Here is a 26,183-nt window from a genome sequence, read left to right as displayed (position 1 = left end):
CCATGATTGTTGCTTAGAATAGAGAGCACTGGAACACCTTATTACCCTGTTGAAATAATAACTAGGTTTTTGCAGATGATAGACTGTAGTTCATGTAGTTCATGCAAGGAGACTGACTTTCCCCATAGGTGCAAGTTTCCAAATACATTTTTCTGACCATTTCCCACAACAAATTTTTCCACATCCCATCAGTTATTTCCTTTATTCCAGCACCTCTTTCTGCCTGAGCCACACAAGGATGGCTAACACCACTAGTCTGAAGTAGGAATCCACCAGCTTCTTTCTGCCACAGGTTTGTCAGATTAAGACAGAAATGATGTACACTTTGGCTCTGTAACTGAGAATAACACAACTCTTCTACCTGTTCCCCAGAACAAGCTATGACTAACTTGATCTACATAAAACAGATGACAAGAAGTACAGAGTGGAAAGGATAAATCCTTCACGTTTGTGTCAATTCAGTATGGTTATGACATTGAGGGCAAGTTAGGTACAATTTTCCTAAAAAAAAAACAAAAAACAAAAAACAAACAAACCAAAAACCAGCCACTGATGTTCAGTAATGTCCTCATTTCTACTTATATATAATATAGGTAGAAATATATAATATATAATATATAATTCCATTATAGCTCAGATTGAAGAACTAGTGAACTATCTATTAATGTATCAGCTTGCTAAAGTTGCAGCTATGGAGGCAGTCCTAACTGTCAAGGACCATTACTCCAAGCTTCAGAGACACCCACACCATTGAAGGGAATCAGGCAATAATGCTTGGAGGTCTGAGTGAACGAACAAGGATTTCTGGGCACAGTCAAATAAAAAAATACAGGGGGCGGAAGCACAGACACATAACCTTGGAGTTATATTGAAATACTTTATTTCTATCTCACAAAAAGCAATAGTGTTTGCAGTACACATGCCTTTCAAATCAGTGCTGGTAATATGCAAAAACATTTCTCTGAAATATGAAGAAAATCAGCTTTTTCTCCCTTTACAAATGAAACAGATGACTTTGCATATTTTATATATATCTATACGTACACACGCACACATACAGTATTTGAATCCCCATTTGAAGGCAGGTATTTCACAACCTGCAGTTTTACCACTCACAGTTCAGACACCTGTGAATTGACATTGTCTTGTATATTTCTACAGTGTTTAAAACACAAAGAGCAACCCTTTACAAGTACCTACACTACATAGCATTTCAAATGAACTCAAGATATTTTTCAGGGATACCTAACTTAACCTTGACTTAACAAAGACAGGACTCAGTTCTCATTGTAGAAAGTTGTTTTATGCCATATATTCAAAACTCTCCTAGTCTCCAAATCTTAGAACAGAAAATCTATGCTTCGTTTTTAAGAAATCCATTCAAATTGGATTGTTTAAATCCATTCAAGCTAGTATGTTTTTTAACAGCTGTATCTTTAAGATTGTGTTATGATTTGTTTTTGTGCCACCATTACTAATTCAGAAAAGATACCTGTCTCCTGTTCTGGATCAAAGTTGAATTATCACATATAAAAATCAATATCTCTATTACAACAGCAGGTTGAAATAGCACAGCAAAATTAAAGATTTAAATTCTTCAGCAATATGACCTGAGTTTAATATGGTAAATATATTTTTTTTCTAGAAACCATGTGACTCCATGCCTTGAAAAGAGTAGCAAAAATTTTTGAACATTTAGTAGCATCTTGATGAAAGCAATAAGCACAAATATTACTATTCAAAATCATTGTATGTACGCACTTTACTGTAAATGTCAAACAATGAATGTTCAGCGTGTGGCCGAGCATACTACGTGACTCAAGGATCAGAGTTGTGTGAGGAGCTAAAATGTACATGACTGAACCCAGCAAGCGCATTCAAGTGAGAATGGTCACTGAGGCAGCATTAATAGAATTTCAGAGTGCAAACAAAGACACCATCTTCCAGGAAAGCAAAGGAAGGATGGTACAGTCTGTGTCATAAAATGGAATGTTCTGCCAAAGGGAGAACAGGTGAAAGATAGACTCAAAATGTTTGCTTAAAAAGAATTCTAAAAGTTACACCTCCAGTATCTGCTGGCCACCAAGATGAAGTAGTTAGTTGCACCATCTGTTTCCTCCAAGCTCACTCTTACAACACACGGACAATCAGTTTCTAAAGCTTCAAGATCTAAAATTTCTTCTCCCTGTGGTAGACAGTATCCTTCTACACCTTCTCAGTGTCAAGCCCAACAACTAATATAGATTTAACAGCCCAAGCAAGCTGGCTCTCAATCAAGTTAGGGATATCCATAGATGAGTGGATAAGAAGGAAGTTTAAGGATTAATCTTGACAGCAATGTAATAACTGGGAGTTGCTGTGACATTATTTTCAAAACGTTTACATACGTGGCAGTTCCATAATTGGAAAATCTGTACGCTGAAGTACAGTTTTTATCATACTTAAAGGACACAACAAAAGCCAACACTGCTCAGTTGTTCTCCCCCCACCATACCTCACTGACCCACAAAACGACCTGTATGACAAGGCAGCACCCTCAGAAATGGTATTCTGCTTCCCCATCAGCTCAGAGTTGAATTGTGCTCAGAGAATCGAGCCTCATCAGCCTCTAAGACCTCAGCTGGCTCCTAAAGGAGAACAGGGTGTTTACGCTGTCTGGCATATTGCTTCAATTACAAGCTGTAAGGCACAACAATCATCTCTATGATCAGTTACACAGAAAAAAACTATGCTTATTCTAAACTTCTTCATTCCATATGTTACCATCTTCTCATACATTAGGAGTCTTATGATCTGTCCTACATTATTTGCACTTTTTCCATCTCTAAATTAAAAAAAAAAGGAGGTGAGCTGGCAGAGGGATCAAACCTTTCTCCAGGGCTCAAATGCTTGTTTGCACTTTTCCTGGTAGGCAATTTTTACATCAGAAAAATATTTTGCTGTACTTATAGAAGTAAAAAATATTTATATGCATATTTGATTTTCACCACAGTAAGTTCTTAAAAGTCCACTCACCAGGAACTGAGGATACTGGAAAGTAACAAAACAACCAGTGCGTAATGGCTTCAAGGACAGTAATTGACACAGTCCAGCCAAATACAAACTGTGCAATCCCTATGTATTAAACACCATCATTTCACACTGCAGGAAATGACGCAGTGTCAGCACAGCTTTGCACAGTAAAGCTCTTCTACTGCAAAGTAAGAGTGTCCTAAGAATGTACAGAAAACATCAGCTCTGCAATTTTAACTAGAAAATACTATGGAAATTAAGTAAAGTGTTGCTGCTGGCTACAATATGTTTTTCATTTGACCAGAAGCCAAAGAAAATTCAAAGAACTAGTAAGTTTTCATTCTTTGCAGCAAGGCTTGGCAGATGTGACTCTTAAAGGGCAATTCATTGCTCATGCCTTTGCCATTCTAACCCTCATCAGTTTCCAATAATCTCAAAAACAGAGGAGTGTATTTAAGAACTTCACTTGAAAGAAAGACTCCAGTACAACTTTTAATGAATTTATAGACTACATGACATAAAATGATATCAAACCCTATGAAACTGACATACTAAAAGTATTGTTTATTTTTCAAAAAAGAATAGTAAAATAAAAATTGAGAAATCCCTCCAAAATCTCTTTGATCTTCCACACTCTCTTGATACAGTTCACATTCAGTTGCATGCAATTTCCTTGCACAGAGCTAATTATCAGTACAGCATCTGAATAAAATGTCAAAAAAAAAATCCTACAGCAGAAATCAGGAAGAAGAGGGAATTTTCCTCTAGTTTCCATTTGAAATTTATATGCCTCAGTACCAATCAGAGCTGAAGAAAAAGAAGTTTGATAGGATAGAAAAGTGAAAGCATTTAACATTGAGAAGGGTCTGCAAAACAAAACTAAGTACACACAAATATACAAATATGGAGATAACATTTATGCAGAGAGCACAGAGATTTAAAATAAATGAAGAAAACTACAAGACATGATTGGCTAAAAAAAAAAAAAAGAACATAATTAATTACAAATCTAATTGCATAACTTGTATGGAAGTAGAATGGTATGACCTACTTTCAGTGCTCAAACCACCAATTCCTTCTGAAGTACCTGTGAAAATTGTTCATTTCTGGCCTTTTGGGCAAACATTCGTTTGTGCACTCTCAAAGCTAACATTCTTTCTGATAACTTCAAGGTTAGAACTGCAAATGTTACTTTTAATGTGAGCTGATGAAAAAATGAGAGATTTCTTTTCTAGGAAAAAAGTTCTCATTCTGAAAGGATGGGAAAAATACAGCATGGTTTAAGCAAGTCATAGCTTATTATTTCTGCTAATTAACTGTAAAGCCAATGCTGCAATTTCATAAATTAAAGCCTTCAGTTTGAATTACCTGTGACAAATTCTCACTGTTATCTTCTTCAGAATTTACTGGTAATTAAATTTGTTTTGTTCGAATTCAATTTCTGTTAGCACTTTCACAGCAGTTTATAACTGATCATTTAATTGGCTTGTAATAAGACAACAGGTGAATCTGCTTGCAAGAATCCACAAAAGGTGCATCAATAGTGAAATGAACATTTGAAAACATCATCACATCTCCACATAAACAAGTATGCTTAATCTTCTATGTGTTGTATGTATATGTGACGCCTCAAAAATGGCCTTTTTCACTGCTTTTGAAAGACAGACAGAATGCACAACTGGTATTCTGCCTTTCCAATGTGGTACATCTCTGCTTTTAGATCCCCTTCTTTTAAAGAATTTGCAGATTTGTCTCACAAGGTTTTTCACAACAGTGTAAGAAGAAACCATTAAAATCTCAATGAGAAGATTTCTAGATGTTAAAACAAGAAACAGTGTACACAATTTGTCCTGCAATATAGGAGGTAACAAGCAAGGGGAAAAAAAGGTATAAACTTATCCAAATGAAGTGGCTGGCACATACTGACTAATTGCAGAACCTCTGAAACAAGTAATGAAATCAAACAGTCAAAGGTGGAGAAATCAGTAGTCACTTTAACAGATGAACTAGCCTGCAGCCACTTCCAATGGTAGTTTTGTGCAGTTGCTCACAGATAATACAGCAACATCATTTATGGTTCAGTCCACTAATAGGTATCTTAAGTATGGTTCTGTTGCAAAACAGGTTCTTTAATTTCTGTGGAACTATCTGCATTTTTACATTTAAAAAAAATTATTAATTTCCACTGATGAGAAACTGGAACACGACTCCAAATTAAGGGTGTAAGTTTCAAATATAAAAATTATGTATCATCACTCATGGAAATGTTTGGTCTACAGATGAAAACAGTTTCAGAATAAATACTTAATCCTGCACATAAATGCTTCAAGGGAAATCAAATTTTATGTGAGACATGCCCTGAGCTTTCTAGACTCTCTAATAGTGCAAACAATGTTGCAGCGATGCCTGGTTTCATCCTGGCTTTTGCAAAAGAAACGGAGCAAATGTCCACAGATTTCTAATGGCTGGCACACTACAACATTATGTGTGCTACAGCCATTCCTGTAGCTTTGCTAAGTTCGTCTCCATCCACTGGATATTAAGCTGAATTGTGTCAATTGCCTCTTTTACACAACGCAGTTTAGAGCTCTCTTCTGATTTTGACTCAAAAAATGTTTTCACCTGCATAACAAGAGAAAAGAAAATCTTAATTAAAATCAATGCTGGCCAAACAAATAGGTTCAGAAGCAAAGGTTACATGCATGTGTCAGAATTTGTATCAAGCCAAATTCTCAGAGCTGGCTTCCCAAAACGTAAGACAAACATATTTTACGGGAACTGCAGTAATCATAGAATGGATTGAGTTGGCAGGATCTTTAAAGACCATCTAGATCCAACCACCTCCCATGGTAGGGCTGCTGTCTGGTTTCAGTAAATTAGTTTACCAATAAACAGATATTCACTCATTACATTAAATACTGAGCCATCACAAAGCACTCAAAGTCCTAGAAAAATGTTTTGTTTTCTAAAAAATAACTGTTTTGAGAGACTCACTTCAGTCCTCTGGAATGACCCCCCACCTCCATTCAATATTACACCTATCAATGGTTACACTTGAAATATGACAGGTCAAATCACAAGCAGCTACCTCTGTCCAATTTTCTGAACGAAAACATTAGCATAAACCTTAAACTACTTTTAACACATGAACTTCAGGACACTGTTAGGGAACCCTGTCTTGGAGATTTCTAATGAACATTAACTGGATACTGAACATCCAACACAGCTCTTCGGGATTGCTGACAGTTAAAACAATGTAAAGCAATCCTTATGGCTCTGAACACATTCCACAGAAAAGAAAAGCACAGACTATTCACAAGGTCTAGACCAAAGCCTCTCCTATCAGGACAGTCTGAAAGAGCTAGGGCTGTTCAGTCTGGAGAAGAGAAGGCTGTGATCTGATAGCGGCCTTTCAGTGTCTAAAGGGAAGCTACAGGAAAGAAGGGGACTTGTTAGCAGGGTCTGTGGCAACAGAGCAAGGGCAAATGGCTTCAAACTCAGGGAGGGTAGATTTAGTTTAGGATATAAGGAAAAAGCCTCTTACAGTGAAAGCGGTGAGACACTGGAACAGGCTGCCCAGTGTTGTGCTGGATGCCCAGTCCCAGGAGACTTTCAAGGGGAGGCTGGTTAAAGCCCTGGACAGCCTGATCCAGCTGTGGTGTCCCTGTTCATTGCAGGGGAGCTGAACTAGATGGCCCTCAAAGGTCCCTTCTAACCCAAATGATTCTATGATAAATTTTTTATCACTATTTTGGGAGACAGAGCATTCAAACCAACAGGAAACCAAAGCAATATAAACAGATAGCTGTACTTGACTGTATGCCAACTCTGCCAAAATTCAAAATGCTCAGCATGTTTCTGTATACATTTCTTATGTATGACATGGGGATAGAAATAACTGTATATCCTTGTGAAGGGACTTCATCACAGTAAATAACACATGCTTTCCCCATCCTCCAAATAACCAAAGACAGCACTGGCACTAAAAAATATTATTTTCTGTTTAATTAAATCACCAACCTCAAGTAGATGCACCTTCGTTGCAAACTGGGAAGTTGATGAGCTAATGATATTCTGGATAGTGTATGAGCCTAGATGAAACCTGAAATACAAAGAAGAAAGAAAATGAGAAGCCACTTTATCACACAGTTTCTGTGTATGCACACGAACTTCTTATTCTTTTTAGTTTGTTTGTTTCACTAGAAATCACTAGAGAGAATTAAATTCAAGTTTACATGCCTACTTTTTTTTAAAAACAGATACAGGGTCTTACAAATCTAATCCTCAGGACATTTAAAGTCTCTAAAAATTGAAACTTCAAAGCCATGGAAATTTTTCAAGCTTCTATGAACAGTAAAAGCTGAAGACATTGAACAGCAACATCAGTATTTGTGGTACGCATTCAAAAACAATTAAGTTCACCTCCAGAACTAATTTTGAATCAAGTAGTTTTGTAATACTGATTATTAATTAATCCTGCTTGCTAAAGCATGAATTTTCATCTGGAATGAGCCTTTTTAGCAACACAAAAACGTTACAGATCACAGCTAGAACACAGAAATACAATTTTCCATGTAACTGTCAGCTTATGGAAGATTTGCAGAATTAATTCCCTGGATCTACTTCTGAATGTCTTTCACCACATAGGTATCCTACATAACCATCACAGAAGGTATGCTTTTAACAGAAATTCAAATCAAGACCGTCTAGAATAACTAACAGGTTCTAGGTGTCTCCAAAGTCCCATCAACTACTAGTGAGATAAAAAGACACGTTTTCCAAGTATTTTTGTAAAATCAGATTTTAAAGCAGGAATTAAAATTTCAATATAGATATTCTTATATGAAGCAAACTACTTATTCACTGGGACATAATAAGAGCCATCCTCTTGTCAATGGGACTGTGCATTTCAGCTACACCAAAAGCCTTACTTCCGTGTAAGTTTTTCCCAGTTCTCTTTGACAAAGTCCCAGGCCAGCAAGTGTCCAGGCAAACTGTGGCTAATAGTTGCTATGATATGTGAAAGCTCCTGTGTCCTGATGACTTCTCCTTCAAGGCTGTTCTGCATTAACCTAAAATACAAAGTATATGAAAAGGGGCAGGAAAAGAAATCTTGTATTTTCACATGGTTCTCCAGATACTTGTGAATTAGAAGGACAAGATTATGTAACCGAAAAAATAACAAGCAATTTCTAGCATCTGGAGCATACTGACGCTACATTCTATATGCACCGTATTCATTTCACTTGAGTTCTCATGAACTGAATGACCTCCACTCTAATCCAAGTACCTGAGTTTTCACTGGTGTTGAGGTGAAGTAAATTTTCACAACTCGTAAAATAAAAGATAATTCACTGATAAGTTAAAAGAGAAAAGTTGTAACTGGAGTCACCTACCAGGACATGTTTAGTGTGTCCCTCACATAATAATGAGATTTAAACTTTAAAGAGGTATGGGAGCACGGTGTAAGGCCAGAGAAAGAACAAAAAGACCCAAGAAGTTATTGCCTTGGTTAATTAGATGTAAATAGAACAATCTGCCATTTGTGTTACCATTACCACAAAAACCTGAAGTTCCTTTACTACTGCTACAAAGCTTTTGAGTTCAATTGTTTCCTTTGTACGTATTTCACCTCGACCTACTCCATCACATAAATTATTTTGAAGTGAATAATAGTATGTTCTTCTTTTTACAGAATCCTGTAGAAAACATCTAGCTAGATTTTATTTAATACGTACAATTTTTTTTAATGAAAAAAAAGAAAAGATTCTATCACTTAATTTACACAACACAGAACTTATTGTCTATTTCATACCACATCATCTTTCTGACATCTTCTGTGTTGGCCAAAGCTTCAATCATTTTGCTTTTCTCTGCTTCAGGAACTGAAGAGGAGTACATCTTTAGGAGGAATTCCCAGCCATCATTAGTTTTGGCTCCAGTTATAAATATGGTTTTCATAAGGTCACTAGGAAGACTACAGGGAAAAAACAAAACAAAACAAGCAAACAAAAAAAAAAAAAAAAAAAAAAAAGAGGGAGGACAAAAATGCTCATCTGAGAAAAGAAGGAAGAAAAGTTACAAAATGAAAAGATTAGCTTGAAAGAGATCCCTCTCATTTCTGCAGTTTATTTCCATAGCACTCGTATGCTTGCTGGACACAAGAATTCATGCCACTCTACTACTTTAACTCACTTGGAATAAGCCATATGATAACACAGCAAATGGCAGAAAAATCAGAGTCATTTTCTATGGCACAGAATGCACAAAAACCCAGAGTAGAATGAGTTCTGCAAGACAAAAAGGTACACTTCACACTGCTAGTGAAGTATGAGTATGCAGCTTAAGAAACACATGGATGCAATCTGCGTATGGTTTTGCAGTTATCCTCAGTAAGACTTCAGACAAAATTTTGAAATCTAGCACAGTTTGCCCCCTCATGTTAAAAGCGCAACTAATTTTAGACAAGCAACAGTGAATGACAGAATGAAGTGCCCTCAAATGGCAGGGTAACAAGAAGAGGTAGATAAAGCAGTGAAAGCCAAATGGCTTTAGTACCTCATTGTTCCATTTGATTTCATCCACTTATCAAAGATCTCAGATGCATTTTTTCTACAGTTTCTTATATCATGGGTGCACGCAAAAGTTAGCAGCATTGACCGGAGTTCTCGTTCAGATAACGTCCCATCATCTGTCCAGAGCTGCTGATCAATTTTATTGCCAAGCAGGCGTTCTATTCTGTTCTAAAGGAGGAAAAATCATTAGCAACAGCTAATTCTTACCAAAGGATTTTCCACAAACCAAATCAGTTAAAAAAAAAGAAAAAGAAAAAATAGTTTTACAACTGTGGAGGTTAAGCATAGTGGTTTTTCTCAAATACTTTAGATATGACATAGATCTCATACACAGTCCAGTCTACATCTAATGTTAAATATGCAAATTGAACTCTATTCCTCAAGCTACTACAGTTCAAATTCATAGCCACATTGTGATCTCAACTAATTACAGCTTCTGTATGTTTAACTGCTTTTAACTCCATCAAGTGACAGAAGAGCTCTTTAGTTTAGCACAAACAACAAAGCTTTATCTACAGCACGAACCTCTTCTGTTCCTAGTTTTGTACTGTTAGCTAGGTGCTCTACCAAATGCCTCATCAGCTGAGATATCCAAATGTAAATTATTATCATCTAATAGACACCATGGGTTGTTTTTCAGAGCAGATAACAAGATAACAAGAACTGAACCTACCATCTTCATTTTACTGCTATGTCTGTAGCACTGCATTATGCTAACCTATCTCTCGGCTGGACTGAGGAAATGATGACCATTTGCTCATTTGTATTTTTTCAGAAAATAGTATTACCTTTTTCCCCCCTGAAGCTTCTATATCAATTTGATCTGTGATGTCCAGATACAACAATTGTGGAAATAGCCCTTCTGTACTAGAAATTGTCACAGGTTCTGCACTATCTTAACCTTCATAGACACTGTTATAATTCCCCAGATTCCACTACCTTACCAGACCTACAAAAAACTGTGGGGGGGAAAAAGTCACAACAGAAAATTTAGCACTGCAGTAGATCACTGCTACCTCACAGAAGTTGCTAAGACTGAGAACAAATCCCAGTTTAGCTTGATGAGGCTAGTGAATTCAACAGTCAACTCTAATTTAACTATAAACATTACAAAAAAATATTATTTCAAACTACAATTAGCAGAAAACTAGGACGTACCATGACACGTGCTGCCAATTGTTGTTCTCCTCTTTTCTCTAGAAGGCTGAAAATAAGACCCAGCTGAAACAAAGCTTGAGTGAGAGGTGCAGAGCTGCTCTCCTCCTCAAGGTAATCGATCAGCTCAAAGGCCTTTTTCAGAGACTCTCTTCCTAGACTGCCGGTCAATGAACAGAACATTGAAGTGGTTTAAGTGATAACATCTGTACTGGCCAAGTTACAATAACCTGCATTACACTAACACAGTAACAGGTGAATAGAGAGAGTAATGCTTTAGATGTAAACGTTTTTGTATTACAACATCAGAAGAAGATAGTGACACTAACTTTACATTAACGTCTTCAATTAACATAAACTGAAATAGGTAGAAAGGTATAAAAATGACATCCAAAAATATTTATCATAAATGAGGGTACTCAACTAAAGGAAAGTGTTATCCAAGAGATCTTCTAGATCATTCAGCCTCACTACAAGTAGTGCCAGCAGTGAAAGAGCAGGGGATCAGCTTTCAAATAAAAACTTGAAAGGCAAACCCCTTGCTTGTCTATGGAGAAGTATTTATTGACAGAATACAGAAAAAAAAAAACAAAACAACCCAGCAGACTAGCAGACAACTAAAGAAAATAATGTCTTCCAGTAACGGAAGCAATCATGCGCCTCTGGGATGCAAATAAATGGATACTGCTCTAAGAAAGAAAGAAACAATGAAAAACAGAGAGATGACATCTCAAACCAATATGGAAGAATCAGTGAAAAATTAATTAAAAAAAATAGTGAACAGTATACAGTTTTAAGAAGCTAATGGAGACTGAATAAAAACTTCTTTAAAGCAGCCATCACCACAACCCAGATCTGATTCGACTTGGAAAAACCTAAAATTCGTGTTAATTTATGTTTTCCAATACGAAAGTCTTACCTTGCAAGGCTGAAAATATTGTTGATCAAATTGGCTCTGTCTTTAGCACTTAAAGAAGTGTGGTTTTTTTTCAACAGATCAATCAGTGTTTCCCAGTCTTCATCATAATTTACTATGTAATAACCATTCATGTCTACATTGAATTTTATCCATTCCACCTCTTCTGGAAGTTCAATGGTAGCTAATGGACAGACAACCAGTTAGCAGCAGACACTAAGACATAGCATTTGTTCTTTCAAATTCAAATGTTAAAAAAAAAAAACCAGTTAAGTCTCCATTGGCATCTGCAGCCCTTACTAGTTAAGAGAGATTTGCTGCCAGCACTCCTTTCTAATAACCCAGTCCCAATCTCTCATACATAATTACCAGTGACACATTACACAAAAACACTGACAATTAGGGATGACATTAAGGTGGATGAAAGGACACAATCTAGTTTCAAAGTCAACTAGACACAAAAATGGAAAACTTAGGGGAAATGGGAAAAAAAGTTCTGTAATTCAATTAATTCTGTAATTATTGTCCAAGTTCTCAATCTGCAGAGCAAATGCAATGTCCTTCAAGCTTAGTAAACATTCTACTCCAAACTCTTTTATATGCCTCTCCTTCTCTTATATCCTACACATCCAAATTTCTACAGTATAATGAAGATGAGATCACCAACAGGGACATTTGAAATCAGGCTACTTATGTTATTAATTATAATAAGATTCACATTCAATTGAACAACTTTGTTTTTCCATTCTGATAGTTCACAAGGACTCTTTCTAAACATCCAGGTCAAATTAAAAAGTTTAGGAATAATTGAGGGCTTTGTAAAGGCAACATGAGAATGACACTAACAACGTACTTATTTCCAGTATTCATAACATTTCTGAAGTCACCTCTGAGGGCTGGAAATTTGTAAAATACAGTAAACAGTAAACAGTAAACATCAAAGATCAGCTCTACATATCTGATTTTTATTTTCTACATTTTTATTTTAAATAGTAGAGGCAGGAGATAGATTTATGAATTAAATGTAATTGCAAGGTAAATACAATGTATGAAAAATTTAATCAAGAAAAAACGTTTCTTCACTGAGATGATGTAAAACAGTGAGGAAGAGTCACTTAAAATGCAAAAAATTATTGATGTCAGTGGAACAAAGAGGGAGATATATGAAGTGATTTTAGCAAAATACTACATGATAGTGTAAGCAAATATTCACGTGGTATGGAGAAAAGCAGGACTGAATTAAAACAACACAATGATATGAAATTTAAGGTTCAAAGTAGCTAATACAGCAAAAGCAGAGTACTTATCTGAAAAGATCATAGTTTCAAGTTTTACAAAAGCTTTCTCAAAAACTTAATCTGTTCCAGATGGAATATATTCTTGTAACAAGAAACAAAGTAAATAATATTTGAGCTGAAAGTAACTCCTTTAGATTTCAATACACTGGCAGAGCAACTCTAATTGTGTTCGTTCCCTCAAGGATAAGCAGCTCAAGACTGTTTGGGTATGCATTAGGATAAGAAGAGAACAAGATTCAACAAATTCCAGACCTGTGTTTCTGTCCATGTTGTTTTCAGTTCTTTAACAACATGCTTTGACGACAGAACTCACTGTGCTTTAATCTAGGTCTCTGCAATTATTTTGTACTCTATGGGTCTTCATCTTTGCATCCTATGCTCAGAAAGGTCAGTAATCTGTAATACTTAAATTAAAATAGCTTCCAAAGTTTTGAGTCATACCTGATTTCTGGTCCAGTAAATATGCATTAATGCAATGGGTAAAGTTGCACCTGTTAGTCGTGTAGGTGAGAGGAATATCCCAGAGATAACTACAAAGAGAAGCATATGTTGCGTACAATTTATTATTTGTCTTGAAGGTTACTGTGTTTTGGTTTTTTAATTGAAGCATTTAATACATTAAAATTACACTGCATGTTGCATAAAGTATAAGTAACATTCATATAATCTGAATATGATAGAAAAAAACCACATACAGCTTTTAAAAAAAATTATTACTCCTATCATGTTGAGATTTCCTACTACTTAATTCCAGCACTGGAAAAGTAATGTGGACAGAAAATCTTCAGCTGTATCAGAAATTCAACCAGTACTATTTTCAATTCAGTCTAGTGTTTTCCTGTTTCATTAAAAACAAACAAACAACAAAAAACCCAACAAAACAATTCAGGTTGATTCAGATGCAAGACTCAGGTTTCAAATCATGGTAATAGAAACCATAACTGACTGCACATCACCAGTACTCACCCAAGTGAACTGCAACCTGGACGAATAAATGCTAACTTGCTTCATAAAGATGACTGGGACTTGTTTATTTAGAGAAAATGTAACTTTAAGTGAGGCAAAACAAATTGTAGATACACATTCTAGTTTGATGGGGGCCCTTCCGTGAATGACTCGCATGGAGCACTCATCAAAAACCTTCCATGCACTTCACAAACTGATATCTGCCAGACGCAGAATGACAATTAAGCCTAACAATCCTTCCCTTCCAACCATAAACTGTTTTCCTTCTTCCTCTCGAAAAAAACAAAACACAGCCCTGTAACTTTCAGCATCTGAAGAGACAAATTCCTTCCATGGGTTTGACTGTGGAAGAAGATGCAAAGGATTCAGTTCTTATTAAGACTTCACATAACTGCATAAAATCACCAAAATCTCTAAAAGGATTCTAGCTTATGATATTATATTTTGTTACAAAATACAGGTAAGTTTCACAATGTAAGACATTTTTGCAAAGGAAGCCCACAGAATATTAACAGTTGCTTAGGTAGAAATAGGCATAGATCATCAATTATTTTTCCAGTTAAGATATTAGATGTACATGCCGTGCTAAATTATCTTATTATCTCATTAATAATCGTATTATTGCTATTATTATGTTATTATTATTGTAAGAATGCCAGAAGGCCTCCCTGGATCAACAAGGAGCTCCTGGACTTTGGCACAAAAAGAAATATAGGGAGTGGAAGTGGGAATGGGTTACCGTTATCGGTATTCCACATCACAACATCATGTAATGCACAGAGTTAAAAGAGTCAGTGCTGCAGTTCTGGGCATCTGTCCCAGAAGAGAAGAACTACATACCCCAGAGGACTTTGTGTTCAGAGAGGAGATATAACCCCTGGCAAGATCACCTGATGTCCACTTTTCCCTTTTCAATTGTCAGGCTCTCCTCTCTGCTGCTCATCCCAACTGCATGCCCTGTCTCCGCATTAGTATAAGGCTTTTCAGTTTTTTTTTTTAAACACACTTTCTCTCATTTAATTTTATTTATTAGCTCCAATTTTAATTATATAGTATTGTATTGTATTATAGTGAGTTATCTTGCATTTCGGTATCTTATTTGGTAAATTAGTTTGTTTTTCCTCAGATTGCTGCTGCTGTTTTGTTTTGGGGCCCACCTCTCTACCCTTTTTCCCTCACCCCTTCACCCTGTCACAGAACAGGGCCAAATCAGCCCATAAACAATTGACAGACCCTCAACACAAGGACTCAAGCTGTTGGAAAAAGCCCAGAGGAGTGCCTCAAAGATGATCACAGGGCTATGAGGACAAGCTGAGAGAGTTGGAGCTCTTCAGCCTGGAGAAGAGAAGGCTTAAGGGCAACCTTAGAATGGCCCCTCCAACACCTGAAGGAGACCTACAGGAAAGCTGAGCATGGACTTTTTATAAGAGTATACAGTGACAGGACAAGGGGAAATGGCTTTATCTAGAAGAGGGCAGATTTAGACTAGATATTAGGAAACTATTCTTTACTATGAGGGTACTGAGACACTGGAAGAGGTTGCCCAGGGAGGTCGTGGACGTCCCCTCCAAGGAGGTGCCCAAAGCCAGGCTGGATGGGGGCTTTGAGCAGGGAAATGTCCCTGCCTATAGCAGGGGGTTGGAACTAGGTGTTCGAAAGGTTCCTTCCAACCCAAACCATTCTGTGATTCTACTTTCTCGAGTAGTAAAAACATAGAGCCCAAAAACACAAATAAGAAAGGTACAAGACGAAAGATATCTGCAAATAGATTTTAATGGATAGAAAGTAGTAAGAAGGTAATTACCTCGTGTCTGATGTCCAATTATCTGGTTCTACACGATATGAAAATTTTTCCTGATGTAATGAGATGACCTTTCCTTTTCGGTTAACAGTCACTAAAGGAAATCCTTTATGCAGAATCCAAGTTTTCATTAACTTTTTTACATCTAGTGTTCCATTGGTGATCTGAAAAAAAAAAAAACAAAAAAACCCCCAAAAAACGTAACAAGAACATGGCAAAACAGGAATACAAGTTTCCAAACCTCTCTGTTTAACTTGCCAAGATGCACTACTCTATAGTGCTTTGACACTGAGTGTGTATATTTCACAAGCAACAATCTAGAGGAAAAGATCATTTTATTTTCTGAAGTAGAATAAATCCTAAACAGTAATGAAAAGAGAAATTGGAATCTTCAGATAGAAAAACTGGTATGCTGAGAAAATAGGGACAAGAACATTACAGAAAAGAAAGTTATGGAAGACCCCTAGACCTTAGTTGCTGCCCCCACTTGCCCTGACACTGTAATTGATATTAGCAAAGATGATCATCCAACCCAAAAAAGACAATACGACCTCTAACTCACAACAGTACATTTTAAGTGGAGCTAAGAGGAAGAAAATTAATGTGTCATTGTGGAAGCATCACACACCTTCCACTAATTCTTGTTGTTTCTTTGTCTGGGTACCCTCATCAGTATCTTACTGCTCACCTTATGAATGTCTATTCACACCAACATTCAGCATTTTCTTGTTATGAGCCAGAAAAGAGGAGGCTGAGAAGGAGCCTCGATGACAATAAATACTTGAAGGGAGAGTGTAAAGAGGACAAAGCCAGGCTCTTTTGCGTGGGGCGCAGAGTAAGGACAGAAGGCAGTGGGTATAAACTGGCACACAGGAGCTTTCTTTCCTCTGAACACCAAGCAGCACTTCTGCACTATGTAGGTGGCATAGCACTGTCAGAGGTTGCCCAGAGAGGCGGTTGAGTCTTCTCCTTGGAGATCTCCAAAAGCCACCTAGACATGGTCCTGGGCAACCTGCTCTAGGTGCCCCTGCTAGAGCGGGGGGAGGAGTAGTGGACCCAGAACTCCCTTTCAACCTCAGCCCGTCTGTGAAAGCAATGTGAGGTCTAGAATGTCTAGATCTTACTGTTATCCAACTGTCTGAGTACAAATGGGAGAGAATCTGAAAGATTATTTAAAAAAGGAAGAGAAAATCACAATTCAAGGTGCAAAAAGAAAAATATGCAGAGAAACAGAACACCATAACAATGGAAATGAATACAGAGATAGTACATTTCAGTAAATTCAAAGATGGTACTTCTCAGGGAAGCAACACATAAAAGGCCCAGCTGTAAACAAACTCACTGCAATACTGGACTAGTCAAGCTAAACACTGAGCCTTCCAAAAAGAGACACATAAGTGAGTGTACATGATATGCAGGCTAAGTCAAAACACAAAATTAACAGTATTAACACATACTTACAGAAAAAAAAAAATTGTAAAAAAAAAACCCCACATCACAGGAAGGCACCTTCTGGCAGATAAAGCTAGCAGTATGAACTTGGTAACTATTAAATAAGCCCCAGATACAAAGGTTTGTTTGTCATTTAAGTAAGGAATACACACTCCAGTTCTAAGGTGAGATGTAACTAAGCTGGTTGGAGGCAATTTACTTAACAATATTAATAGAGGCAGATAAAGCAATCCCAGCATGTTAATAATTAGTTTTGACTCTTAAAGATGATGACTGAGTTTCAACAGGCTGAAGAGTGAGGCCTGCTGAGTTCACAGAAAAGCTAAAGTTGCCCCAAAGACAAACAGCAGGCTATAACAAAACACAGACTAAAACTGAGTTATTGTTGGAGGCACAGATACAGACTAAGAGAGAAATCTAACATCTTGAGAATGGCCCCTCTTCCGTGCTGGAAAAGCAGTGAAGCTCTGCCTCATGCAGATCAGATGCAAAGCATCTGTTGGGGTCACTCCATGCGCTATTGCCCACCTCACAGAGTACTCTCTACATTTTCCACCATGTGTAACAAGGAGCTCTGTTCTCTTCCTGTAACTGAGCATCTTGAAGCCAAGATATCCAGCAACTTGCTCCTGCTGGGATCCCTTCTTTTGCTGCTGTGAATCAGCATTTTCTCTCCTTTGTCAGGCCCTCTCTCCCTTGCCAGGCATAGCCACCTTCCTCCCCTCCAGTTCCAGAGTGGCAGAACTTGGCTACCCAACAATCCTGCTTTCCTACAGCCCCAGCTCAGCTTGCAGAAACAGACACTGCCATCGACACAAAGTTACACAAGGACAGAGCGCTTCAAGAAGCAAATATTTACAGACAGACTTAGGATTCAGATCCTTTATGAAAGAAAAGTTTTGTCCTACATTTAAGATGACTAATTTTAGTCTGGCTATAATACACTAACAGTGTATCTCTAGAGAGAGAGTGTGTATATGTGTATATATGTGTGTATATATATATATATATATATATATATATATATATATATACACACAATGCTGAGGTTTCTGTAGGGTGGATAAGGCAGTGCATACCCACTTACAGCACCCCTTTGGAATACTAGTAAATGGAGTCCTAAAAGATACAGCACTTTCTGTATTTATACGACCGGAGTGTGCTGCATTTCTTGATCTGGTTTTAGACTGTGTGTGAGCACAGCTTCCCTCTGTGCTTCTGGGAAGTGAACAAGGAAGGTCTCTGCAGACAGCGGCTCTACCCCACAACGTGCTGTGAGGCATGAAGGAGCTGAACTGTGTAAGCACAAGCAAAACTTGCAGTGGGAATTCCTCATGTGTCACTCATAGCTCATTGCTGGGCCCAGCATCCCAGCCCAGCAGTGAGCAGGGGAGTGTCTTTGGACAAAGCCTCAACCAGAAGCACCACCAGACAGAACTATGATAAGCAAGAGTATTTATTTGCAGCATATTGTCTTATCTCTTTCATAAACAAGTATATAACCCAAAATGCACAGCGCAATCTGAGAAGTGAAAAACAAAATACAAAAGCATAGTAATAAAGATGAGTACCTCGTTCATGCTGTCCCACAAGTCATCACTCTGGGCAGATCCATACTTGTGATTATGCAAATATATCTCAACGCCAGCTTGAAAAACATCTTTAGTGAGATAATGCTTCAGCATCATCAGAAGTGAAGCTCCCTTTGGAGAGGAAAAAAAAAAAAGGTAAATTACAGTTACAGAACTCATTGAAGAATAGGCACACAATAGCTCGTCCATAGCACACACACAAAAAAAAAATCATAAAATGGCATGTTTTATCCCAAATTTTATTTTTCATTTAATCCCAAAATTTATTTTATCATCAAAATAATTATCTTAGCACACAGCTACTTTGGAATAATATTTTCGAATACTTCATAAACTTCAAATACAGTCACAAATATGTCTAATATCATTTGAATTTTTTCCCAGTTACTTTGGAAAAATAAGTATTTTTTTGTGTATCTCAAAGGCTCCACATACAGTTACAAAGCAGGACAGTAATACTACTTTTTCCCTCCAATTTATTCCATCTACAAAATATCATTTTCTAATTGACAAGTCTCTGCAGGCTGACATACTTCATTATCAATGCATGGTAGTGCATGTACTTCTGCATGGTAGTGAAATGTACTTGTGAGACAGTGTTTGACATCTGTATGATTTTCATCTGTATCAAAAGCTCCCTGACAGCTGAGCAGTTCCAGTTTCCGAGTAGACAGGAATGTTAGATGTAAAGTTGTTTTTGTTATTTTAGACACATCACAACCATTAATACTAATAATTATCAGAGGACTTGCACACTGGACTGCTAAATGTAAATTAGCAGCCATACATCATGAAAAGGTAACGGTACACTATTGGTACATTTTAGAGTAAGGATCAACAAACATTAAAAGGCAGATTTTCTTGAGAACATGTATAGTTTTCTCACACTCTAAATTCTAGTCTGGGAATTCGAGTAACACCTTGCCTGAATGTGAAGGTTGTCTGAACTCTGTTGATCTAATTATTCACTGAACTGTAGGAATACCCCTCACTACCAGTTTTAAAACATGGTCATTATTTTGTCTCTAGCAAAAGTCCATACTTAAGTTCTACTTCTTTGTACTGCTGTCAAACAGTTCCAAGACTGCTGCTGTAGTAGGTGGACTCTTGTCCCACTGACACATTATTGATAATCTCTAAAACATCCAGGCTGTAATAATTTTGCACATCAATTTCTACTTCAAACAATAAAATACATCTGTGTCAGACTGTAGGACAGCAATACAGTAGAACAAAGCATCTTGTGTAACACAGTAACAGCCACACCCATAAGGCTGCAAACTATAACACTACAAATGTCTTCCAATTCCAAGTGCCAAGAGCACTGGAATACAAAGACTATCTTACAGTAAGCAGCAGCGTTCTCTGGTTTCTTACTAGACAAAAAAGTACAAGCACATACAGATACATGGTGCTGAAAAAATAACAGCTAATCCAAAAGAGACATTAAGATTTCCACCTGAAATACTAGTATAATGGACACAATACATAGGACCTAAGATATCTAAGACACAGTAAGTAAAAAATTCAACAAAGAAAGGTATTTGCTCTCTCCAAGTAAGGCACTGTGAAGCTTTTAAAAAAGGAAAAGGAAAGGGAGAAGGGAGAAAGGGCAAAGGGAAAAAGAAGAAACTTCTCACATATTTCTCACTACAAATTAGAAATGGTTATAATCTAGTTGAAGAACAACAGCGTACAACAAACTCAAGTCTCCAGTTCTGCATGTCCCTAAAATGCTGATTTAAAAAAGCAAGCTGTATAAGAAAGAAAACATAGTGCCTTTTTCTCACGCTTTTCTATAAAGCCTGCTATCAGAAACAGGATATATGCGCAGCTGGTCATTTGTCTCACCCACTAGGTCCCTTCTCACACCTTCATAACTTAGCTCTCTACTGAAACAAGCACCATACAGAAGCGTGTTGAGTAAGCAGAAACCATTTTCTTCCTTCCCCTCATTAAAAGCTGGTTGCTCATAAACATCACTGAAAGGTACCAGAGGTAGCCCCAAATGACTGCCTGTACCGTACTGTCTACTTACACATAATCCTATGTTCATGCTTACAATAGCTAATACATCACTTTCTAATTATTTCTACATATTTTTTATGTTACCTTGATGTAAGAGAGTGCATCAAACATTTCTTCAATTTGCTCTGATGACTGGACAGCAGAAGAGACTGGATGTGAAGAATTCAAGGAATCCTTCTTCATAGCCTTGAATATTAGATTCAGGAAATCTTCATCCTAGAAGATGAACTTTTTTTTAGTGTCTGAGAAGCTGGAACATACACAAGTACAACAGTAAAACTCATCTTTGCCTCAGTCTTCCCACAGTCTGATATAGCACTGCTCACCTTTCAGTGGAGGCAATAAAAGATGTGTCAGAATCTGCATTCATGAAATCTGCTCTTCTCCTGACATATTTCAGCAGTAGAATCTACCTCCACCATTTAATCATCATCCAGACCCTTAAGCGCTCATCTCAGTAATGTATATACAGCACTACTGAAAACAAATGTACCTAATAAACAAGTAATTATGTGCTCTATTTCAGATTTTGCTTAACAATGTTTTTCAGTTCATTTACAGGAAAGAAAATAGAAAAACATGATTTCTGTAGAGTATTTTAATGTTTAAAAGTCTGAAGTCTAACAAAATTACAAATAACAATGACGCTGTAACGTAAACATCTTACCACAGGATCCTAGTACCAAAGTCTTCCTTCCCTCCTTCTAGATGAAGGATATTTGAATTTAATACACTGTTAGCATAATGGAACAACCCCAAAAGCTAACTTTTAAACTACTTCTAAATAAGCTGACTGCATTAATATTTATCCATTTCATTTCTTTGTGACTTCACCAATTATCTGTACAGTTTCTGTACAGAAGGAGTGGATCTTAATGACTTTCTGGAAAAATAAAAGACTTGTATAATGAGATAACCAAGATATCCTTTATGGTTGAACACTTAACGCTATTCTCTTTGAGTGGAGAATTTGGAGTGAATTTTGTGTTCAACAAAACACTTTTTTGGCACCACCAAGTGGTGGAACAACATGGGCAAAGGCACCCTGTCAGACACCTCTCAGAAAAAACTACTCCAACAGTAAATGGGATCTTCTTAAAACAGTAGCCTAGGCTTTTTTGGCCTTCCTTTCAACACCTGCATGCCCTAAAAGCAGAACAGCTTTGGAAACATACTTCTGGTGGTCATCAAACACAACAACCAAGCTAGGTCAAACAAAAAAATAAAACACTGAGTTCCAAAACATAAATCTACTGAACCAAGTTAGGAACCCAAGCTTCTTAATGCACTAACAATGGTGAATTAAGTACACAGAACTCACACCTAGTTACAGGATACTGACAAGGACACAACCCTGCAAGCAGAAAACAATCTGTACCAGTCAGGTTTTTAATCCTGCGACTAATGCAAATTACAAAAGTGCTCCTGGAAGTGAAATCTGGAGCCCTAAATTTTCTCTCCTCTGAAATACCCTTGCCCAGGATGAAGAGTTTCTCCACTGGCCCCTCGATGTAGTTCCATCAGTCTTCATTTCTCTGCCTGCATTCAGTGGCAGGAATGCTCTAGTGATGTAGCTTCTATCATCTCCTCGGTGAGGAAATAATAAATCCCTCATGCTTTCCAGAGCCTCAGAAATTATGTCACTCAGTTCCTGAGCAAGTTGCTAAATCATCATCAGGTTATTACACCAAAAAGATTACTCCTCCTTTGGCCATGCGCGTGAAGAGAAATGCCTTTGGGAGCAGTGCTCTGTACTATTGGTGTAATGCAATGATATCTGAATCCACTGGGTGGGGCCACAACATATTTTTAAACCAGATCCTCTGATTTGTGAATCCCAAACTAATTCAGACATAAGCAGTTACCATAATGATAGAAAGACAGGACTGATGCTGAGTATACTTAGTAACCACAAGCTCCAGAGCTGCCAAGGCCCATGGAGAATGACAATACCAGCCAACAATGTACCTTCAGAATAAAGACTGTAAATTAGTATTTGATACATATATACATCTACTGCCTTTGACAACTGACATTTTGCAGAACATTTTTAACCTACATATAACACAGGCACACTAATACCAAAATAAAAAAGGCCCGCATAATAAAAAGAAAGACAAAAACAAAAAACAATTCTAATATAATGAAATATAGTGTGAAACTGGAGATACAAGTGGTACTCAAAGTGAACTTCAAATTATCAGACCTTTATAGTTAGCACGAAAAAAATACATCTTACTAATGGTGTAGTAAGTGTAGTTACAGAAAGTACTTACTGAATGTAATTCTGGAAAAACCTCCTCCATTGCAAAGTACTCCATGAAAGTGGCAAATCCTTCATTCAGCCAGAGATCATTCCACCACTCCATAGTTACTAGATTGCCAAACCACTATGAAAGATCAATAGCATAATTATTTTTCTGAAACAAAACCCAGTGAGTATAGTGACACTCCACCCATCCTCAACTTCATTTTGTGGCAAAAGTTTCTTTACAATATCAGTAATGCTTTTGCATGAACAACTCTGTAAGTATAACTCCACTGCATACCACTACAAAATCTCACCACATCTAAATAATGACCTCTGAAATCTACCTGATGGGCAAGCTCGTGAGCTATCACTGCAGTTATTAGCTTTTTATCCCTTGCAGAAGAAGCATTATTGTCGAACAAGAGTGTTGTTTCTCGGAAGGTGATCAAGCCCCAGTTTTCCATTGCACCAGACTGAAAATCAGGAATTGCTACAAGATCTGCAAAAGATTTGAAAGAAACTGTTGAAAACAGCTAGAGTTAAAGCAGCTCTCTATTTCAAGTCTGTCTATTCTACTTCATAATCCTTAAAAAACCCTCATTATTTAAATTCTGCGGTGCAAGCATGCACTGGCATTTCAAGACCAGAGGCTCTATGGATTTCTAGCCACATTTATTCAGCATTATTTTATACAAACAACTTCAAGCACTACACAGACACTGCCTATAGATACACAAGCAAATAGGAAACACAGCTGACACTTCTGAAGGCAACATGATTCAAAGACTGAGAATTTTCCATTTTCCTATCAAAGCTCATTACAATGAACTACTTCTTTCACATCACACAAAACTGTAAGTAACCCAGTGTCAAAAGATTACAAATATTTTCTGGCTTGCAATTCAATTAATGTTTGCAATTCAATAATGTAAACTATATTATGAATTTTTAAAATAATTTTAAAGCAACTTTATTTCAGAGATATTTTATAATCTTTTTTTAAAAGGAAAAATACAGACATTTCAGAGAAATTAACATTCCCCTTCACTTTTCAGAATTTATTAGGGTTTCTTTTTACGCTTAAAAAAGTTCAAAAGAACTTACCTAATTTTTCAAGAGGGTAATCTATTAAAAAGTACTTTTCATAAAATTCTAGAAGTTTCACTGTTGTGTTTAGAGCATACTCTGCTTGGTTTATATGCTGCGGTATGGCATGGACAGATACCTGGACCAAACAGACAAAAGTAAAGATTTTGAAACTGAACAGCTATAAAGAAACTCACATAAATTCAAGAGGTCAGAACTTAGTGAAATAGATACAACAGTTGCAGGTTACAATAAGTGGTTATAAAGCTGTTCTCACAGATCAGATTTCTTTGCTAGAGTTTATTCACTAGTCAAAATATACAGACCATCCAAATGACTTATGTGTATACAAGAACAGGTCAAGGCTGAACACCTTTAAGGAATATACTCAGGAAGAGTCTGCACAAACAGAAATTGATCCATTCTTCCCTTTTATTCTATTAACTGGTCCTTCTTGCATACTTCAATGAATCTATAAGTTAGGTCATCTATCAGTATGAAAACACCAGAATCATCTGCAATAAATTTTCTCCATAGATAATGATTGCAAAAAATTCATCCAATGCCATATCTCATGTATGAGTATCTTCGATTTAGTGCAAAAAAAACATTCACAAAAATTGACTGGTTACTGTCTCCCATTCATGTCGAGGTGACATGAAAAACTTTCATTAGGATACACATTAATCCTGGTTTAGGATGCCCTTGCATACAGAAGCACAAAAGGTATCGAGAGCAGTTTTGCTTCTTACAGTCTCCAATCTTGCCAATAGAATAATTCACCAGCTGCACTCTAGCCTGACCTGGTATTATCATTTTTATGCTTTCCCTCATTCAGCTGGTAAGTACTATATGCCGCTAGACTTGGTGTCTTCTAAAGCTCTTCTAGATTTCCTTAGCTTAGCTAAATCTTGCTTGGTCAGAATAAAAGTAAGCACAGGGAAGAATCACCCTCCCTCTGTCAGAATACATCATTCATTCTTTCTCCTCTCCACGCACTTAGCCTATCATAAAATACTTATAAAATATTTATAATCTAACATCTATTACGAAAAAAGGAAAGCATACCACACACAGTTGTTTCAGGCTCTCTGCAAACATGAAACATTGAGTGTAGTGACCAACTTCCTTCCTCCCTAGTAAAGAACTGGCTACACTTGCCAAAACAAATTTCAACCACAGAGCTGAACAGAAGACACAAGGAAAAAAAAAAAAAAGAAAAAAAAAAAGAGAAACTTTTCAAGCTAGATCAAATGAAGTCTGTCCTATTCAGATATAGTTTGAAATACTTGTCTAAACTAGAATGAAATCCTACGGAATAGCATGTTTTACATCTGTATATTAGAGAAATATGTATCATGACGTTGCTTCACTGGCCTACACTGGTAACACTTCTTAGTACTGCTAACAATTCTTAGTACTGCTTTTGAAAAGGGCTTCTTATCCCACTAGGACGCTACTGCTCCCTGTGTGACGCTGCTCCTTCTCGGCACTAAGTAGGCGCTGACACTTCCAACATTTGACCACAAATGGGCAGTTCCTGCTACAGTCATGAAAATTACTGCTTACACGAAACCCCTGGAGTAACTAACGAACATTTCCTAGAACTATCATGTTCTTTATTTAGTTACTTAAATTGCACACTGTAGAAACTGCTCAGTGATCTTAGGCTATATACAAAGAGCAAACAGCATGCAGTCTTCCTTTAGAAACTGTACTGTTCCTATTCATCCTCTGACCAGCTCATAGTTGTATGCATGAATTGCATACGGTCATTAAAAGCATTCAAGCATTAAAACTAAACATCTAAAGCTTCCAATTAAGGAAGCTTCAAGGAGTTCTACATTTTCTGAATATCTGCTGCTATTATGTTGAGATCCGTGCTGTAGAAGTCTTCTCAATCTGACATAAATCCAGAAATAGTTCAATCTGCAGCATATGGTCACTGTCTACCACCTTTGATAAGCACAATGAAACCAAATAAATAAATAAATGGGAGAGGGAGAGAGTCACCCTTTATTGTGGAAAGTTTGTGCTTGCTCACTGATTTT

The 26,183-nt window shown here is 37.0% G+C and overlaps 1 protein-coding gene across 6 annotated transcripts in view; it reads right to left on the bottom strand.

The window, feature by feature from the left end:
- Positions 1–863: 863 nt before the first annotated feature.
- Positions 864–26,183, bottom strand: part of LOC125687087 (leucyl and cystinyl aminopeptidase) — a 56,674-nt gene continuing 31,354 nt past the window's right edge. For all 6 annotated transcript variants that reach the window (XM_048931865.1, XM_048931866.1, XM_048931867.1 and 3 more), the window contains 14 exons: positions 24,151–24,271; positions 23,391–23,545; positions 23,072–23,185; positions 20,880–21,011; positions 18,747–18,878; positions 15,727–15,887; positions 13,398–13,486; positions 11,662–11,842; positions 10,746–10,902; positions 9,571–9,755; positions 8,828–8,989; positions 7,944–8,084; positions 7,033–7,114; positions 864–5,634 (listed from right to left, as the gene is read on the bottom strand). In XM_048931865.1, coding sequence (XP_048787822.1) covers positions 5,503–5,634; positions 7,033–7,114; positions 7,944–8,084; positions 8,828–8,989; positions 9,571–9,755; positions 10,746–10,902; positions 11,662–11,842; positions 13,398–13,486; positions 15,727–15,887; positions 18,747–18,878; positions 20,880–21,011; positions 23,072–23,185; positions 23,391–23,545; positions 24,151–24,271 — 1,944 coding nt within the window. In that variant the 3' untranslated portion in view covers positions 864–5,502. The remainder of the gene's footprint in view (positions 5,635–7,032; positions 7,115–7,943; positions 8,085–8,827; positions 8,990–9,570; positions 9,756–10,745; positions 10,903–11,661; positions 11,843–13,397; positions 13,487–15,726; positions 15,888–18,746; positions 18,879–20,879; positions 21,012–23,071; positions 23,186–23,390; positions 23,546–24,150; positions 24,272–26,183) is intronic.

Source organism: Lagopus muta, chromosome Z (assembly GCF_023343835.1).
Source record: "Lagopus muta isolate bLagMut1 chromosome Z, bLagMut1 primary, whole genome shotgun sequence".
Lineage (NCBI taxonomy): Eukaryota > Metazoa > Chordata > Aves > Galliformes > Phasianidae > Lagopus > Lagopus muta.
The sequence above is the reverse complement of the archived record's forward strand: the minus strand, read 5'-3'. Positions and strand labels throughout refer to the sequence as shown.